At 40.8% G+C, this 21,437-nt stretch overlaps 1 protein-coding gene across 1 annotated transcript in view; it reads right to left on the reverse strand.

Moving 5' to 3' along the window:
* LOC126473945 (HEAT repeat-containing protein 3) overlaps nt 1-21,437 on the reverse strand; it is a 289,729-nt gene that overhangs the window by 58,176 nt on the left and 210,116 nt on the right. Inside the window, exon 7 of the mRNA XM_050101306.1 lies at nt 3,891-4,145. Within this exon, the coding sequence (XP_049957263.1) occupies nt 3,891-4,145 (255 nt within the window). The remainder of the gene's footprint in view (nt 1-3,890; nt 4,146-21,437) is intronic.

A 21,437-nucleotide genomic window follows, 5' to 3' on the forward strand; every position in this document is an offset into this window, starting at 1 on the left:
ACGGTCCCAAACACTGTTCCTCTATTTCTGACTGACCCTTGGTCAGGCTTACCATATTTATTTTGTCCAACCCACGATACACTACCATATTTTTCTCGGCCCAACCCAAGACATGGTTCTGAAATTAGCTAAAACCTTTGTCAGTTTACTGAAAGATGAAAGTTTATTTATTCAGTTGCATTTTTCTCTACACACAGCCCTTTTCAGAAATGGTTTGGTTGTTCATTTTAATTATATCTCTGAACACCACTAAAATTGCTGTTAGTGTTATCTACAGCAGAGAAAAGAAGAGAAGGAGGAGGAGGAGGAAGAAATCCGCAGCATAACAAACTACACTTTCTTTAAGTTTGAATCTTTTTGTACACTGCAAAACATACAGAGCCAAAATCTGAGTAGTTTCACCTGACATTTCATTGACACTTAAGAGATTAACTTGGAATTCCTCCTCTAGTCTGAAATATGTTACAAGAAGGTGAACAGGTTTTATTTCACTTCTGCTTGACCTATTTTATCATTACACTTACAAAACTGTTTTCCAAAGAATGCAACGTATTTTCAAAATGGCGAAATAATGTTAACAATAACTGCTTCAGTTTTGGGTCTAGCAGAGGAACACTTTGGATCATGTAACTTTTTAGCCAGTTGAGCTGTGCAGTCTGATGTTTTGAAAACAACTTTGTGTCTAGCTGTGTGGTATGAAAATATAGTCTCTCTTTAGTAGAACACTCTAGATCACTGTTATTCCCCACTTCGGCTTTTAAAAAAAATTTTTGGTGAAGCACTCCTATGTTTTGATATTTTCACATGGCCTTCAATAATATCCTTCCGTTTACTGCTCCTGGAGTATGGTAAACCTACCTTTGGTATTCTCTTAAAGGTCTTACTTTAAAACCTGGTATCTCTGATTCCAATCCATTTCTCAAACTCCAAACAATCGATCACTAGCCCTTATTCACCTTCTTGTTCTTCTATACATAGCCTCTGCCACACACCACTCCCAATACATTGTGCTTCTTGGCACCTGTATCAGCTGGTACGCAAATTGCGACTTCCTTTGTTCCAGCCATAACCTTGGCGAAACGCCTCACACCACATGAGGAAGCTATTTTTCTCTCTCACAAACATAGTCCATTAACACTGCTGCCAACAACTGCTCTCCTCTCCTCCAAGCCCAGTGTGGCCTCCATACTGGATCTCCCAATCCCAGAATATCTCCCACCCAAGCCCAATCAAGCTCCAAAGCCTCAAAATTCTGACCCCCTCCTCCCATTCAATCCTAGATCTTTGATCCAGATATTTCTCTTATCCAGAGATATCCTTTCTTTTGAATGGGATATGAATAGCCTGGATTTACTCATGAACTTCTTGTTTTTTTTTCCCCTAAAGAACAAACAAACTGTTCCAAAGTTAGACTAATTTTTTTCTACTTTTGAATGTGTCTATCGGCATAGTTAAAATTTTCCTTCTCAAAGTAAGTATCAGGCAGTCATTGACTCCTAGAATTTTAGTTATCAAACTTAGACCACAGAAGATGGAAATCTCTAAATCTAGTGCAATTTACTCAGCTCTTACATGCGTGAGACACTTAGAGGAATTTTTCATACTCATTTAAAACACATTGTTAATTTGAAACATTGTTCCACCACTTCATTTAGGACTGACAAGGTACTGTGAACCATTTGGGTGGAAATAAAAAATCATAAAGTGCATTACTACCGTCTATGAGGTAATGAAACAAGTTTTTTCTCCAAAGAAGACACACAGCGTACATTGCCCACATTTAACTCTTCTGCAGATATTGGATGGTTTGACATAATTCTCCATGGAATTTTGTATCCTAAGCATTCATGTTGGATTTTTTAAAAATACCATTGTACTCTGTCCTCATACTTTGCCACTTAAAAAAAGTAAAATTTTTCATCTATTTTAAAATGCAGTGCCTTGTTTCTTCTTTCGTGTTTATGATGCACACTTATGAGCCCACAATGAGTTGCAAAATCCTGAATCGAGCAATCCATTTTCAAGTGTGTGGGTTCATTTTTAAGTGAGTCCTTTCATGATGTCTGGCTGCTACAACTCTGAGGTCAATGTTGACAATAACTTCAACAGTTTAATTTGTGGTTAATTATTACATTCTATTAACTAATTTTTAATAATTAATCATTTATCACCAAAATAATCAAGAGTGTATTACGTGTCATATGAATGTTCAGCACTGTCTGCCTTTTTAATTATCCTAAGTTAGCTTACTTAATAGACACTCAAAGTGCTGAAAAAGTAATGAAAAGTCTTTCTATTCCAAAACATTAATTTTCCATTTTTGTGGTTCTAAAATTTAGTTAGGGGTAATAAAAAAAATTTACTTCATAGCTGAGACGATGAATGCAATTTCAAGCATGAAAAGGCACTGAGTGAGGAGAATCTCTAAAATAATGAAAAATGCTCTGGAAGTAACAAAGACAAAGTAATTGTTTTTTTCCCATCTACTTTAAGTACAAAAGCAATTAAAGAGATTGCAGGTGACAGTTGCGGAAAATGGTTACTGCAGTTTTCAACAAAACTGTGGAAGAAACATTTGCATACTCTAAGCAAAGAAACTGTTAAGAGGGAGACTGGTTTCTCTCCAATGACAAAACAAAATTTGACTGGAGATGATTTGTTGGAAACAAACAGCATTAACATAAAAGATGATACACACGAAAATCACATTCTTCAATGTTTGTATTAGCAGTATAGTCCTGACTGTAGCTGGAGAGCATTTATGATTATTTTATTTTGATTGAAGACACAGTGGGAGAGAAAATTCAATCGACAAATATCAGTATGATAGCACAGTTTCATTCACTGATTTTGCAAAATAAAATTACAAGTAATTAGAAGACCCTCACTGCTAATTGTTTCTGTTTGTATGCACTAGTGCACTCACTTACTGAATCTTGAAAACTTCTCTGGAAGGTTGAACAGAAATTCTTCATAAGTATGAAAATTTCACTTCCTGGGACTTCTAAGTATGGTTTCATTTACTTTGGGTACAGAGGAAATGTAACCACACATCTTGATATGGGATTTCTCTGGAAAATCACTAGTTTTGGCCACCCTGTGTACAGATCCGTTGTTGCATCAGAAAAATAATGCACCCAGACTCATTTCTGGCAGTTTTTGGAAAGTTTAGTCCAGCATACCTCTTTTCTCTTCCAAATGTACTTATGGTGGTGTGACCACTTTCTGAGCATTTCATGCACAAACGAATGTCTCTTTGCCTCTAGTTAAAATTGTTACTGTTACTGACAGTGATGTCAATGTTAAATAGTGAATGATTCATCAGAATTCCTCCTACCAACACATATCCAGTATATTTCACAGCGTAAGCATCACATCTTTGGGTTACACAGCACAGCATCCACCCACTAACAGTAAGGCCTCCTTATAAAAACAATTTTATGTAACAGATAATAATGAATCAAGCTGTTACTGTACATTGTATGCGACAACAGGCATATTGCTCTGTATTTTTTCCCCTTCCCTACAGAGGATCTGAGGCACACTGTTCACGAGACTTAATGTCTTGACTGAATACACCGAAATAGGGTAAGATTATGTCCCTGGAAGAAGAAGAAGAAGAAGAAGAAGAAGAAGAAGAACCAACAAATATCTTAGGCACAGATATTCTCTCTCTCTCTCTCTCTCTCTCTCTCTCTCTCTCTCTCTCTCTCTCACACACACACACACACTACTACTTTTATAAAAGAAATAGCTTCTGATCAAAGAAAGAAGTCCCATTTCTATCCTTACAGAGAAAGACAATTTTATCATACAATAATATAATATTTTTAATAATTTTAAATATACTATGAAAATACTCAAAGTAAAAGGCATATGATTCAACATACCATCACCAGAGCAAATATTTGTCAAAATTTCCAGACATGTCTGCTGCCCTTCAAACAACGTCTGTGTATCTGCTATAAGTTTCTCCTGCTCCTTCAGTTTTTCAGTGTCTTCTATCACTTTGTCATCATCTTTACTCTGAGCAAGTGAGGTTGCCAAGGTGTCCAGCACTTGGCAGTGATCTACTTCCAACACAGATCCCAGAACAGCAAGAATCCGAGCTGTAGAAATCTTTGCTCTGATGTTTAAAGCCAGACCTGTGGATTTAAAGTATATTTATAGAATGGAACATTACGGTGAAGTACACATAACATGGCATATCCACGTACATGAGTATCCTCCTCAATAATTTTCAACCTAGTTATGAATGTGTACAAAATGTTATAAAAAAAATCTCCTGCTAACCACTATGTAGAAGCAATTACAATCCAGAAAAAGAAACTAGTGAACGATAGCAGCTATCACTTGCAGCTTACAGATCAACAGTGTTTCACAGAATTACTGATGGCCATATGTATTGCTAGAGGATGAACTATGTTGTACAGAACAGAGGTTCAGATAGATGATTTGAGAAAATGAATGGGAAATAGCATAATATAATGTATCATTTAACACTGGATTTCAAACTGGCTGCTGCTGATGAATACATGAAAAAAAGTAACAATAAAAACAGGAAGAAGGATAAGAAAGGGGGGGGGGTTTATGCTCAGTAAGAAGGACGGAAAAGATGAAAGCAGAAGGAAGAGGGAGATGGGAGTGGAGAACAGGAATAGAAGGTGGGAAGAGGATTCTTATTATTATTAGTGAAATCGTAGTGGAGGGAGAGGGGGGAGGTAGTGGCAGAAGGAGAAAGTAACACTGTTTATTTCATTTGGCATTATAGTTTTTTAAGTTTGTTTGTTCTTTACAGGTGATGCTATTACAATTGTACACATGTTGCAAAACTATTTTTTGAAGGTACTGTAAGGAGTCAACTCTACATACACGTATTTGTACTTGTTAGCCCACTGACAACTATACATGTTAACATGCATTTGCTACAACAGGCATATAACAACAAAATGGCAGCCATCTAAGAACCAAAATTTGAAAAGGTTCACAATGTTGTGGAATACCATTAGCACTTTTGGGAACAGAAAGTGTATTAACAATCCTAAACATGAAAAATACATGAGTTCCACAGGATCTAAAAAAAGTTAAAAATGTCAAGCTAAATTAAACAACGAGAGACTTGATCAGCTAAACTGATCATCACCAGATTTTTGAAATTTCAGCTGTCAAGGAAGTTTAGGCCACTCACTGTTCCTGTTGATTAAATTGACTGGCACTCCAATCTCTAGCATTTCCTTTGTTAGGTTGTGCTAGAAATTTGGTGAGGGCACTTATATCCTTCAAGACGGCTAAGGAAGCTATTGAAACATTTATGGAGAAAAATGATGATATGCCAGGAAGTAAGGGAATCTGGACACTAACTGAAGAACTAATCAGTCATCTCTCAGTGTCAAAAAACATGTGACTGGCAACTCATTTTTGAATGCAGGCATTAGATTTAATCTGATTTAAGAAATATAGAGAGGATTTACTATAAAAGGAGATGAAGCTGTTTATTTTCTGTAAGTACTTTCCATGCACCCTATATTTTATAATTCTGAGTGACTAGGGACTACAAGTTCCATTATTGCCACAATGTTAGCTGTTCTAGGCAGAAGACATGCTTTGATGGCGCTGCAGATTTTCGCAATTGTGATCGAGGTAAACTGACACTGCAGTGCTCATCTTTGGCATACCAGTGTAGATGTTTTCTTATAAACAGCTAACTAAAGAGATTTGTGCAATTAACATGTTTATTTATATGTAAAAGCCAATTTTGGAATTTTCCTTTATGTGAGACGGCATATGCCAGATTCATGTGCCAATTTGAAATTCTAAATTTGCATATTTTACTGTTTGCATCATTTCTGTGTAATCTTTCACTGATTGTATCAATATGTATTGTGATATACTGTGAAATTTTGAACATTTGTGAGTGCGAAAATGAACTCATACTGGTACTCTTTTTATCAAGTGCAAGTTTAAAGTTATTTGTGCTGTTTTAAAATTTTTGAGAACAGCAGACCTATCCTCGTCCAAAATAATTATTCTCCAATTTTACTGTATAATTACATGAGCAATAGTTCTGTTGCCTTAATAGAAGTATTGTTTTGTGTATTTGCTTCAATTCTTAGTTTATAAGGCCATCATCAGGCTTAGATTTTAAAGTTATTTATTCACTGTTCTGTAAAACACTTGACCAACAACAATGCAGCTCCACCGTGTTCTCAAACACAGGATGAGTTAGTTGACGTTTGTAAGTAGGTCGAAAATGCCCTAACCACTGTCAAATGATTGGCAGTTGCTGAGAATTGGTGTGTTGGAAGAGCTTCTGAGAGTCATGTAACACAAGCCTGTGGTATCAAAGGCACCTCAAGTACTATCTTCTGCCGCGGATCTCATCTCCTCTGATGGAAGTATGGGATCTGTCATCACTCGTCCACTTGACTGTGAGTGGCATATCAATGGCAGATTTAGGCATCCTGTGCAGGGTAGACAGAGACAAGGAAGGACTCAGTGTGTTATACTAATCCCCCTAACCAATAAGTTTGAGTGCTGTTTTTCACCGAACAGAAGCTGAGCCAGTGGGGCTCAGTTCACCTGTGTTGGGGAAACCTGCTTTGTCCTCTATCAGGAGGCAGCAAACACAGAAGGGTAGGTTCTATTAATCATTGGCAGCTGAACAGGTTGAAGACACTATTCCAGCAGCCACAAATGGAACAGGGTCCAACCAACTGCAGATTGTGGCACATGTTGGAACAAACAATGTCTGTCATCTGGGTACCACAATAATACTTTGACCATTTCAGCGATGTGGAGAGATGGTTGAGAAGACCAGGTCTGCCCATGGAGCTTCAATGAAGCTCACAATTAGCAGCATTGCCCCGGCAAATTATCGTGGTCCCCCCAGTTCAGAGTCAAGCGGAAGGACGTACCAGAGAATTCAAAGGTTCTGTGACAAGCTAGGGTGCCACTTCCTGGAGCTGCGTCATCATAGGATTGAGAATTATTGGGTCCCACTAAAGCGACCACGGTTGTACTACACTTCAGAGGCTGCTACCCAGGTAGCCGTCTATGTGTGGGGTGCTTTTAAGATTAGGCTACTCTCCATCCAGTCCCAATGATGACAGCTGTGCGAGACCTAGACGTATAACTGTAGGATCCAAGAGAATATTAAAATACTAGCAGTTAGCTGCCAAAGCATTTGCAACAAAGTGCCAGAGTTTGAAGCACTCCTGAAAAGCAGTGAAGCTCATGTAATATTTGGTACAGAAAGCTGGTTTAAACTGAAGATTGATAGCAGTCAGATTTTTAGGGACAACTGAAGTGTATATCAAAAGGAGGCTACTGGGAAATGGAGGTGGTACATTTGTTACAGTAGACAAGAAACTCAAATCCACTGAAGTAGAAATTGAAGCTGCATGTGGGATGGTTTGGGCTAGACTCAGTATCAAGGGTGGACATAAAAGATGATCAGATTCTTCTATAGCCCACCATGCTCAACCTCTGATCTAATTGGAAACTTCAGAGAAAACTTCATGTCACTTATGTGTAAGTTCCCCAATCATATTGTAATCATCTGTAGAGACTTTAATCACCCAAACATCAATTTGAAAAGTTACAGTTTTGTCTGTAGGGCATGACAAGACATCCCGTGAAACATCACAAAATGTATTCTCTGAAAACTAGCTTGAGCAGATAGTTAAGAACTACACTTGTAATGGAAATATTTAGAGTTAATTGTGACCTGACCTCTTTGAGGATGTCCACATCGAAACTGGTATCAGTGACCATGACGCGGTTTTGGCAACAATGATTACCAAATACAAAGGACAACATAAATAGGTGGAAAGATAAGTATGCTCAGTATACTACATTTTTAAAAAAGCACATAAACATAAATTATTAAAACTTGAGCAAGGTGAATGCTTACTTTTTGAAACAATTATTGTCCTCACAGATGACACATATTTGACACTGTTGCAGACACTTTCAATGAATAATGATAGTTCCAAATCAGAGTCTATAACCTGACACAGTTCTGAAGAAATGTTCTATTAGCATGTAGCTGGATCTGCACTGTGACAATACTGTCGACTTAAGCCACTGATTACACAGAGACTCAGGTTGAGCAGCACTGTGCTCTCACATAAATAACTTTATAGTTGTGGAGGCGAAAGGAAAAATATGGAGACATGTTCACAAAGATACTCCAATTCACTGATTTGTCTGGCAGCAACTATCTTTACTTCTGGTGTTGTCATAAATTACCAATTTCTGCACGAGACACTGTTCTGCGGATGACCCAACATGAGGTGTCTAGTGAAATTTTTGACTGGATTGAGGATTTTTTGATAGGGGGGACATAGCAAGTTATCTTGGATGGAGAGTTATCGTCAGATGTGAAGTAACTTCAGGTGTGCCCATGGAAGTGTGTTGGGTCCATTGCCGTTTGTGTTTTACATTAATGATCTTGCAAACAATGTTAACAGAAACCTCAGACTTTTTGAAAATGATGCAGTCATCAATAATAAAAGTACTGCCCGAAAGAAGCGGCATAAATATGCAGTCATCAATAATAAAAGTACTGCCCGAAAGAAGCGGCATAAATATTCACTCATCAAACAACACAAGCCTCAAAAAATAGTATATCGCCAATTGGTATTGTTTGTGATCCCTCCAAGGTCTTCAACTGTGTAGATCGTGATACTCTCTTAGAAAATGGAACTGATGACTTTACACACAGATGGTTTGAATAATATTTGCCAAACAGAATGCAAAAGGTTGTGCTGAATAGTTCAGACAATGTCAGAAAGATAGAAGATTTTAGTGATTGGGATAAAATCACGAAGGGAGCCCCACAGGCTTCAATTTTTGATGCAATCCAATTCCTTATATATGTTAATGACCTTCCACTTAACAGGCAACAAGCAAAATTGGTACTTTTTGCAGATGATACTAGTGTTACAATAAATCGCGTTTGAAAGCAACAGAAGTGATTGTTAATGATGTTTTACAAGTAATTATTAAGCGGTTCTCTAAACATGGACTCCCCCTAAATTTTGAGAAAAAACACTACATTCAATTCTGTACTACGAAGAGCGTCATACCAACAACTGATGTAACACACGAGCAGGAGTCAGTAAATAGGTTAGAATCCTCAAAATTTTTGGGTGTACATAGTGATGAAAGCGTGAACTGGAGGGAGCATACTACTGGGCTTCTCAAACAAATGATTTCCACTCAGCAATACCATATGGAAAAAATTTTCTGGGGTAACTCATAACTTAAAAAGGAAGTGTTGATCGCACAAAAGTGAGCAGTAAGAACAATGTGTGTTCACCCATGAATGTCGTGAAGGAACTTCTTTAAGGAGTTAGGCATTGTAACTGTGCCATCACAATACTTGTTTTCTCTAATGAAATTCGTCATAAATAATACATCACAAAATTTGAGAAAAACAGCGATGTACATACCTACAACTCTAGCAGGAAAGTTACCTTTATTATCCCTTGTTAAAGCTGTCAGTGGCTCAGAGAAGAGTTCAATATGCACCAATAAAAATTTTTGATCATTTGCCCAATAACATAACATATTTGACAGGTGGCGAAGCAAGTTTTACGAGGGGCGTTTGAAAAGTTCGTGCAAAGTCCGAGAGATGGCACCACTGGTGCGTATCAAGGTCATGTTTAGTTAGTAAAATCTTTGGAAAGAATGCACACCAAGTTCCAGCAATACTGGTCTATTTCTTTGTGTTTGGCATTTGTATGAATCAAGGAAGTCGAGTGATTGTCAAAAAAAGGACAAAAAAGAATTTCATGTGGTGATTAAACATCACTTGATGAAAGGCAAAACGCCTCAGGGGACTAAAGAAAAGCTTGATAAACAATATGGTGACTCTCCACCTGCAATTAGAACAATTTATAAGTGGGTTCAAAATTTTTGGAGTGGCCATATGGGCACAAGTGGAGCTGAATGTTCTGGAGGCCCTGTGGAGGTTACGACTCCAGAAATCATTGATGAAATCCATGATATGGTGATGGATGACAGAAGAGTTAAGATGTCTGAGATTGCTAGTGCTGTGGGAATCTCAAATGAATGGGTACATAATATTTTGCATAAACATTAGGGCTTGAGAAAGCTATTCGCAAAATGGGTTCTGCGATTGCCCGTGCATGACCAAAAACGGTATCGTGTGAAGTGTTGCAAGGATGGTTTGCAGCTGTTCAGGAAGAATCCGCGGGACTTTAAGTGTTGTTTTGTCATTGTGGATGAAACATGGATACATTACTATACTCCTGAGACCAAACAACAATCTAAACAATGGGTTACCAAGGGAGAATCTGCACCAAAAAAGGTGAAGACCATTCCTTTGGCCGGAAAGGTTATGGCGACTGTCTTTTGGGATTCGCAAGGGATAATCCTCATCGACTATCTGGAAAAGGGTAAAACTATTACAGGCGAATATTATTCAACTTTATTGGACCGTTTGAAAACCGAGCTGGGGGGGAAAAAACACCCCACGATTGGACCACAAAATTTCCATCACGACAATGCACCAGCACATATCTCAGCAGTTGTGGTCGCAAAATTAATGGAAACATATTTCCAACTCATTTCACATCCCCCCTATTCTCCAGACTTGGCTCCCTCGGGCTACTATTTGCTCCCCAATTTGAAGAAATGGCTGGCGGGACAAAGATTTTATTCAAACGAGGAGGTGACTGCAGCAACTAACAGCTATTTTGCAGACTTGTACAATTCCTATTATTCGGAAGGGATCAACAAATTAGAACAGCATTGGATGAAGGGTATAAGTCTAAAAGGAGACTATGTCGAAAAATAAGAAAGGTTTACCCCAAACACGTAAGTAGTTTTTATTTTTGCTTGGACTTTTCCAACGCCCCTCGTAAATCTAATTTGTAGCGTGTTTAAAATTAGTTGTGAACTTTGACAGTTCAGTATGGAGCAAGTGGAGGTTAGCCTAGTTGCCAGCGTATGCTGAGCACGTCAGCAGGTGACAACAATGCCAGGCCTACCTGACAGACTAGCCTGACTGCATGAAATGCAAGATGCGCAATCCAGCCGATCTGCAATCTTTCTCATACAATTTTAAAGAAGCTGCTCACTAGTAAATTCTGATTCTCACACATCTTATAGCGTAATTTATCAGCTTCATGATGAACTGCCTGTCATTTCGTAAATTGTCAAAATTATTGTGATATGTTTACATTCAGTTAACTACTGCAAGAAATTCTTAAAGTTTGCAGTGAAAAATAGGGGTTGCTACGAATTTGCATTCGGTGTGTGTTGAGTCAAATGTTGCTGCATACAAAATGTAGGCAACATACTTAATTATTCTTTAAACTTGGAAGGAAGAAAATTGAATGTATGTACACCGCTCCATCACAAACTCATGCGCCAGAGAAAAGGCCAAATTGAAACATTCATAAATTCCTCATATCTCATAATGGTTTGGGATATCTGAACAAAAGTTTGGCAAGTGATAACACACAAAGAGGAGAGTATTTTGCTGTGTAAAACTTACACCTCTATCACAATATTCAAGTAACTACAGTCTCTCCCGCATTGTCCATTACTATTATTGAATTCGGAGTAATGTTTTGCAGCAGAACATCATCTTCACAGCTGGTGAATGTGTTGCTGAATGACCATTTTTATTGTGAATCTCATGTTTAGACGTACTGCACCGTCGTCATTAATGCAGTGCCAACACAAAACACTATTCGCAATACCTGATGAGTGCAGATCACCTCAACACCAGAAAATACTACTTTGCAATGAGAGCTGACAAATGTGAATGCATCTAATGTGTGACCCCACATGGTACTCCTTATCCACAACATGGTAACAGGGGTACTTTACCAACCAAACTGATGGCGGCGTGGTGGTGAAAGCCAGTTCGCCATTGGTGTTACCTCAGCAATGGCATCACGTCTCCTCCAGTGAGCTAAACGTCAAAAATTGCAACTTTGAAATTGTTTTGTCTAGACAACTCCCTCTGTTCCACTGATGAATTTAAACTTAAAAACTGGGAGCTCGTAATAAAAAAAAAACCACCTGTTAACCGACTCGTCCCACATCATTTCAATAAAAAAGATGAGCAAGTGGGAAAGGGGTGCAAAGACTGGCAATTTATGGTCAGAAATGTAAAACTGTACAGTTCACAAAATGAAAAAATGTGTCCTACAACTATAATATCAATGAGTCACAACTGGAATCGGCCAGCTCATACAAAAACCTGGGTGTCATACTTTGTAGGGATATGAAATGGAATGATCATGAAGGCTCAGTTGCGGGTAAAGCAGGTGGTAGACTAAAAGGAGATTGCCTACAGATCACTTGAGTGACCAGTTCTAGAATTTTGCTGAAGTATGTGGGATCCACACCGAATAGAGCTAATGGGGGATATTTAACTTTTACAGACAAGGGCAGTCCCAGCTTTATTTGACCTGTGGGAGGGAGTTACAGAGATGTTGAAGAAACTTGACTAGCAGACTCTCGATTGAAGACAGAAAAACTATTCCAAGAAAGCCTGCTTACGAAGTATCAAGAACTGGCTTTAAATGATGGCTCTAGGCATATACTACAACTCCTAATGTATCACTCACACAGGGGTCATGAAGACTAGATTAGATTAACTGCACCACTCACACAGGCATTTGAACAATCATTCTTCCTGCACTCCAGACTGAAAGAAAGGATACTATGGTAAAGTTCCTTCAAAATTTAAATTAAGAGATGACAAGTCTTTTACGTAACAAATGAAATAATGCATGCTGCAGGGATGCTGGGAACTCTTTGATATACACACTGTCATCACAAGTGCAAGTGGTATCCCGAACATGATGGAAACAAATACAAAAGAAACCCATCCAGGTGGTACACTGAGGAATGAATCTGTCATTGCACTAAGTAATGCAAATGGGCCACTGGATTCTGTAGAGTCCATACTAATGTACATGGATAAGAAAGAGCCTGTGATTTTTGGAAATAGGAATTCCAAAATTCAACTGAACAATAAATATTTCTTTGGAACATACAACATTAACACACTTTTACATTTAGAAAAACCAAAACAGCTCATAAATATCCATGAGGAACAGAACCTGGTCATTTTGGCTCTATAGTAACACAGACTCAATGATGAGTATTTAATGAAGTTTGAGAACTACAGGATTTGCAAGGTCAAATCATGAAAATATATAATGAATAGTACATCTCATTTGAGGAAAACTTTTGTTGTGAACAATTTAAAGGAACTTACATCTGCCTCTAAAAGGCTTTAGCATCTATCAATAACGCGTGCCACCAAAACGTATAAGTCAACTTATGCTCTTGCAACAAGCAATGTCAATAACAAAAAGAACTCTTAGGAAAGTGAGTGAGTTCTGGGAACTACTGGAATCAGAAACCCAGAAAATTCCAGAAAATAACATTAAAATTCCAATGAGAGACTTTAATGCTCAAACTGGGAAAGAAATTTTTTTTCACAAAATTGTTGGGGACTTTCCAGTACATGAACAAGAATACAAACAGCAAAGTCTTATAGAATTGTGCCATTTGTCTCCACTGAAACTGATACCTACAAATTTCAAGACTGCCTTACAAATAAAAAACTTCAAGATCACCAAACAAACTTCTGAGAGAATTTCAAATGGACCATGCAGCAGTACCCATGAAAAATAAGGAAATCATGAAGTGAAGGTTAAGAAAAGGAAAATATTGAACAGTAACATTTATGAAGATGAAGTTGACCCAAAAAATCAATTAAATGTTGGAAAGAAACGTAGCAACAAACAAAGAACTATATTTAAAACTCTGAGACACTGAGGCAAAAACTTGGGCAGAATGATCAACAAATACCGTCAACAACTAAGAAACATAGATGATGGACCAGAGAGCATGGAAGCCCTGGTGGTAGGTCTGAACAAGAAAGAAAATTCATTTTTAAAATTTATGGAAGTTTGATGACAAACAACGAAACTGATAAATGTTAAGCATACACGATAAATACCACCTCTGTCACTCTGAAAACAAGACTAGAAACTTCTTTGAAGATTATAAATACAACCTCTAACGGTATATCACCCCTCTCCCCATTAATGACTGGCAGTGATAGTTTTACCCAGATTGAGGGACCTGTAAATTCTAAACACTGCGACCCATGAAGAGCCCAGAACTACCACAACTTTGTAACTTGGGAAATGTAATGCCTCATATACTGAGTCTTGACTAAAGGCTTTATGAATTTGTTTTTGTGAATTTGTGTCAACTTTATCTCATTCCAACTTGTGTCAACTTTATCTCATTCCAACAGCAGAACAGTAAAATGTTTCAAGACATCATGCTCACATGTCCACACCAAAATATTCAATTCACTTACTGTGATGAGATGAGCTCTATATCTTCTTATGCTACTATGTATTCAATTGCTTACTGACTATTGTAAGAGTAAAGGAAGTATTCAGACGAAACATAAGGTTGACCTTTCCAAAATTTTTCATCAATCAACACACTAGACCAGGCCGGTTCACTATCTGCTTGTGTCACATGGCTCAAAGGAGTGGGAAACCAGCTAGCTTTTGGCGACAGATGACAGGGGCGACAGATGACAGGGGGTTAAGAGTGGTGAGGGGAAGGGAGAATTCTGAACAAGGTTGCTTAGGAAGAGAAACTGGAGAAACTGTTTTCATTGATGATGATTATGATGATTAAGACTATGTTGCATGTGGACACTCAACAGCAGGGTCATCACTGACTTTTAAGAAGTGTCAGCCTGCCATTCTCATTCTCATAGGGGTGGGGGTGACACAAGACCTGTCCACACAGGTGGAGTTGCTTATAATGCATTTAAATTCACCTATTAGTTACTAAAAAAATGCTGTCATGTTACACTAAACTTCGACACTGAAAATTCGATTAAAAAAATAGTAAAAAAATTCAGAGCTCGGTGATCTCCTAATTCCAGAATTTTAGGAGTGAAGCCCAGCAATTCACAAAATTTCAGAACCCACGTTACACTGGCGTCGGCGAAAGCGAGGATGGTAGGAAGATCTCCAGCCAAGTTGAAGGCCGCCCTGATGTAAGTATACAAAACACATTTAGGCAAAATATGTTGAACAGAAAGTGGCATACCACAAACTTAACAAGTAGTGGATCCTTCTGTCTGAGGGGGAGACTATGTGTTAATGGGCATGTGCAGTATGGTGAGCAGCACTTCCTTTCATCGGTGCGACTGGCTTGTAGTCCGCCACGCCTGTGCGTTCAGTTTGAGTGACTGCAGTTCCACTACCAACCATTCACTTTCCCAATGACACATGATTCTTCTGCCCAACAATTAGATGATGGCATGCAAGGAGATCATCGACATAGAACACCATCCCTACATGCTTCTTTGACTGCTTTGTCAGCTATGCCATTTCCTTTTATCCCGACAAAAAATTCAGTTACCTAGCAAAAGACTACCACCTCCCCTCAGTGTTGGATCTGCTGAAAGGAGCCATGAATGGACCTGAATCAACTGGTCTACCGGAAACATTTGATGGACAACTTGAAGTGCACAGAGTGAGTTAGAGCAAACCAGGAACTTTGTACTATGATGCCTTTGAAGCCACTCCAGTGCTGCTGCAGTGCCAAGTAACTTCACTTCATTATAAGTAAATCGTTGCATATGGGGAATTAGGAAAATCCTGTAAGGGAAAACAGTGGAACAACTGACTGCATTCCTTTGCTGGGATCCATCTATGTATACAATCCCAACACACTGGTACTTAGAACTGAAGTAAATGGATTTTTTAAGAACATAACCTAGAGTAAAAATCAAGCTTAAAATCACACTGGACCTCTGGAGGCACCAAGACCAATTTATTCCATCCTTGTCTGCATATTGGGAGATCTGGTGTGTCCAGATCTGTGAGATAGGTGGTTGCATGTATCCCAAATAGCATGGTCACATGGGGCTGAAATCCGAACAGCCACTCAAAGGTGGGGTGGACTGCTGCACTAAATACCCAATGACTGAGGCAATGCTGAGATTTCCATGGCCTGTCAAGCAAGATGAAGGCACTGCCGAATCCAGTGTGATGGTTCATCACACTCTGCACAGAGAACTGAACTAGGCTGTCCAAAATGCTCCAGTTGATATCCATATGCCCTCATTGTGGACAACATCTAACATCTTAAGGCAGGAAGTATGTGCTGAGCCATACACCATGCTGCTGTAATCTAATCATCATCTGACAGACATAACTGCAGGAGGCAGAACCTGTTAGCTCCTCACACCTCTCTGTTGAGGCATTTCAAAATATTCAGTATTTTGATGCTCAGTTAACACTCTCCCAGATGAGAGGGCCATTTTAGTTTCGTGTCAAATAGTAGGCCTAAAGTGCACATGTCCTTAAAACTTAAAATACTGTCTCCCCATCATGAGTTCTGGTTGGTTAAGCTACAACAAGCATGATTAAAACTGACTGAAGCAGTATTCTGTAACAGAGAAATTAAAAACAATTTTACTGACCCAATTTTCCAGTCTCTCGGTCAGCTGCAATTTCCTCGTTATTTTAAAGTCAGAGGAGTAGTAGATTGTGAAGTCATTCAAATGCAAAGAACTTTCAACAGGGTTTCTGACTGTGGAAGAGGTGCCATTGCAAACACAGTGACACTGAGTACACTGAATGGGGGATCCCATTCTCCCGATCAAAGCAGTATGACACCAATGAGAGAGCAAAAGCACCTACGCTTGAGGAATGTAACAATATTATTATGAAAAGGATAGTTGCTATTCACTATAGAGCAAAGATGCTGAGTCACAGATAGGCACAACAAAAAGACTGCCACAGAATAAGCTTTCGGACAACAAGGCCTTTGTCAAAAATAGGCGACAGACAGACAGACAGACAGACACACACACACACACACACACACACACACACACACACACACACACAACCACAGTTGCTGGCAACTGAAGCCAGACCTGGTTGGCAGAAAGCTTATCTTGTGACAGTCTTTTTTTAGTGCCTATCTGTGACTCAGCATCTCCACTATATGGTAAGTAGCAACTATTCTTTTCATAATATTGTTACATTTCATCCTGAATTTTCCATTATTTTATTCTTGAGGAAGAATTTAATAATAATAAGCAACAGACGTCCACGTTCCCTTCGTTCGTGATGTTGGCAAAGAATGTTGTACCTCCAAGTGCGGTCATATTGCTTTTTCAAGGTAAAAAAGACACACCAACTAAGTAATTATGTCATCAGAAAGACTTCTGTATCACTGTTTCCAGTGGAATTAAATTGTCAAGAGCAGAATGGTAGTGGCTGAAACTGCACTGGGAGCAGCACAGGTTACCTTGCGATTTGAGGAGCCAGACGAGGCAACACATGGCCATGTGCTCAGGTTGGTTGGTTGGTTTAAAATGGGGTCATTGGTCCCTTGTTCCAGGTAAAGTAATTATACAAGGGAAAGAAGAAAAAGGAGACACACAGCACAATAACAGGAGAAAGGAAGAACCAGAAGAACAACAGAAGGACAACCAATACTACGATGGACGAAACAGGAAAAGCAAACCACAGAAGCAAGAAACAGGTAGAAGAAGTAAAACCAAGAAAGCAGATGACCATGGCTGGCCGACCACGAGAATATAAAGGAAAAGCCAGCCACTGTGCGACACATTAAAACATCCACCCTAAAAGCATTAGAGTGGAGAACACAAAGGCACAAAGGACATCCTTTAAAACTTATATACCCACTGTCACATATAAAACATAAAACTAAATTAGCTGATGAGGTGTTGTCACCTAAAATTAATGGCAGCGAATCCGGTAATTGAAGAGTCCGTTGCAGGCCAGCCAAAGTAGGACACCTCACCAAGATATGGGCCACTGTCAGCCAGACGCCACACCGACACTGGGGGTGGGTCAGCACGGCGCAGGAGGTAGCCATGTGTCACACAAGCATGGCCAATGCGGAGCCGGCAGAAAACAACAAGAGTCCCTGCGAGAGGCCCGCATGGAGGACACATTCGTAGTCTCCTTAATGGCATGCAGTTTGTTATGTGTGCTGGGGTTATGCCATTTCGTCTCCCAAAGTTGCAAAACCTTGCAGTGTAATACTGAATCCAGGTCAGTTGCACAGAAGCCGATCTCCATAAGCAGTTTCCACGTGGCCTGTTTGGCCAGCCTGTTGGCAAGTTCATTGCCTGGGATTCCAACGTGACCCGGGGTCCAGACCAACACCACTGAATGACTGGAACATTCTAGGGCATAGATGGACTCCAGGATGGTTGCTACCAAAGGATAACGAGGGTAGCACTGGTCGATAGCTTGTAGGCTGCTCAAGGAGTCAGTACACAGATGAAACCACAACGGACGTGCTCAAGAGCACGAGATATAGCCACGAGCTCGGCAGTGAAAACACTGCAGCCATCGGGCAAGGAATGCTGTTCAATATGTCCTCCATGGACATATTGCCGACATGATCATCAGCCATCTGACAGTCGGTGTAAACAAACCACTTCATGGCCTAGGTACATGTCAAGTGGCAGCGGAGAGCCGCGGGGTTAACTGAGTCCTTAGGGGCATGTGAAAGGTTCAGGCAAAGCCGCGGCCTAGGTGTACACCATGGAGGTGTACGTGAATAGACTCAAGTATACGTGGTAAAGGCAAGGGCTCCAGTTTGGAAATAAGTGATTGGACACGAACTGCAATTGGAAACCCTGATCTGGGCCACCAATGCCGGAGATGAACTGCCGTGGGTGGGAAAAGGAGACGGTGATTCGGATGCGCAGGAGAACTATGAAAGTGTGCAGTGTAACTGGCCAGCAGTTGTGCACGCCTAACCTGCAATGGAGGGACTCCGACCTCCACAAGGACATTGATCACCAGACTCGCCCTAAAAGCTCCTGTCGCTAGGCGAATGCCACAGTGGTGCACTGGGTCGAGTACACGCAATACAGAGGGCACCGCCGAGCCAGAAACCAGACTCCCATAGTCCAGGTGGGACTGAACAAGGGCTCTGTAGAGCTGCAGCAGTGTAGAGCTATCTGCACCCCAGTTGGTGTTGCTCTCATACCTCATTTTGTTCTATATTGTTCGTTGAATTTGTTCGGGGCAGACATCCAATGACACCCATTTAGGTTCTTAGTTGACCCGTTCACTCAGGTTTTTTCTATTACAGAGGGTAGCTAACCCTCTGACCGAGCACGCTGAGCTACCGTGCTGGCATTCGATATGTCTCCACTACAGTGAGTAGATCATCATTAAGGTAAAGTTCTGGTTCTGGATGAACGGTGCGACGCCGACAGAAATGCGTAACACATGACTTCGTGGACGAAAACGGGAAACTAGAGCCCATGACTGCACCTTGTGGATGGCTCCCCGTAGGCGTCACTCAGCAACACCAGTACTGGTGGAGAAGTACCAAATGCGGAAGTCGTGTGCACACAGAGAAGGTGAGATGGACGGCCCTACAGCTGCTGCTAGACCATTAATAGCCACTAAAAATAGCCAGTCAATAAAGAGCCCAGCAGGACCCCATTCTTCTGTATATATGGGGGGGGGGGGGGGGCAGGGGGAACTATGGGAGGCGCAATTCGACACAGAAAGTACGAAGCGACAGGAAATTTTCGATAAAAATCAGGAGCAGGCCTTGAGGACCCCACTCTTATAATGTGGCAAGGATATGTTGTCACCAGGTGGTGTCATACACTTTTCGTAAATTTGAAAAGATTGCAACCAGGTATTGGCGCCTGGAAAAGGGTGTTTGGATGGCAGACCTGAGGTGCACAAGATTATCAGTGGTATAGCGGCCCTGGTGGAAGTCACCCTGACATGGAGCCAGTAGGCCACATGACTCCAGGACCCAACCCAACCGCAGACACACCATACGTTCCAGCAGCTAACAAAGAACGTTGATGAGGCTGATGGTCCAATAGCTATCCAGATCCAGTGGGTTTTTACCGGGTTTGAGCACCGGAATGATGGTGCTCTCCCGTCATGGCGACAGAAAGACACCATTGCACCAGATCCGGTCGGCAAAGTGCTCGGCAATCACGTTTGCTTCGGTAGATAACACGCCATTTATATTAACACCGATAACACCTGTTGGCGTCTGGTATCTGAAAACACGTTTGATCTTTGCCCAGACTTGGGAAGGTGACGTATGGCACCCAATGGTCAAGACATCTCTCCCCCAACACTCCTGCTTCCGTCGTTTGATAAGTTTGTGAACGCAGGCAAGGAGCCATTTAAAGACAATGAGGTGCTCCAGGAAAGGGTGCCACTTATGGCGCTGTAGAGCTCACCAATGCTCCTTAATTGCTTCAGCAACTTCCGGCTACCAACAAGGGCTGCCTTTCGCCGGGGCACGCTAAAAAGCTGAGGAACGATTGTTGTAGTCACCTGCTCAACCATCACACTGATGTTACAGTGTGGGGGAGATTCAACAGTGACAGCTGACGTGAAAGTTTCCTAGTCCGCCTTGTTTAATGCCCATCTGGGCAGGTACCCATGGGCCTGATGACAGAACAGTGATGGGAAGATGGGGAAGTGATCACTACCACACAGGTCATCATGTGCTCTCCAGTGGATAGATGGGAGAAGGCCTGGGGTGCAAATTGATAAATCAATGTCCGAGCAGCTACCACGAGCCACGCTGGAATGTGTAGCGGCCCAGTATTTAAGAGGCAGAGGTCGAACTGAGACAGTAAAGTTTCGACATCTCTGCCTTGGCTGGTAATCACGGTGCCAACCCACAAGGGGCTATGGGCATTAAAATCTCCCAAAAGTAGAAAAGGTGTAGGGAGTTGATCTATCACTGCAGTTGATACATTCAGGGATACTGCACCATTTGGAGGAAGATATACATTGCAGACAGTTATTTCCTGTCGTCCTTATTCTGACAGCCACAGCTTCAAGTGGGTTTGAAGGGGCACAGTTTTGCAACAGAGCGAGTTTAGGACGTAGCTACAAACTTCACCTGACCCACTATCATAGTCACTATAGTTCCTGTAGTATCCCTTATAGCCACGGAGGGCAGGGGTCCCCATTGCTGGGAACCAGGTTTCCTGGAGGCCAATGCAGAAAGCAGGTGTAAAGCTTAACAGTTGCCGTAGCTCAGTCAGGCAGTGGAAAAAACCGCCACAATTCCACTGGAGGATGACATCATTGTGAGACTGGGAAGGCATGGAACATTCAATAAGGCAGTTTACACCGCAGGTTCACCTGCTGCCACCGATGTTTTGCCTGAGCAGTCTATATCCATTGTGTCTGACGGTCCGGCGCGATCTAGGTCCTCAGCAGACCGCAGAATCTCGATCTCATCCACAGACGCAGAGCTTGTTGGTAGCGGTGGTGGGTGTCACCGCAATTCCCTTCATCTTGGGGATCTTTTTGGATTTCTCTCGCTGCTGCTTGGGTTTCCATGGCTGGGAG

The sequence above is a fragment of the Schistocerca serialis genome, chromosome 4 (assembly GCF_023864345.2).
Source record: "Schistocerca serialis cubense isolate TAMUIC-IGC-003099 chromosome 4, iqSchSeri2.2, whole genome shotgun sequence".
NCBI lineage: Eukaryota > Metazoa > Arthropoda > Insecta > Orthoptera > Acrididae > Schistocerca > Schistocerca serialis.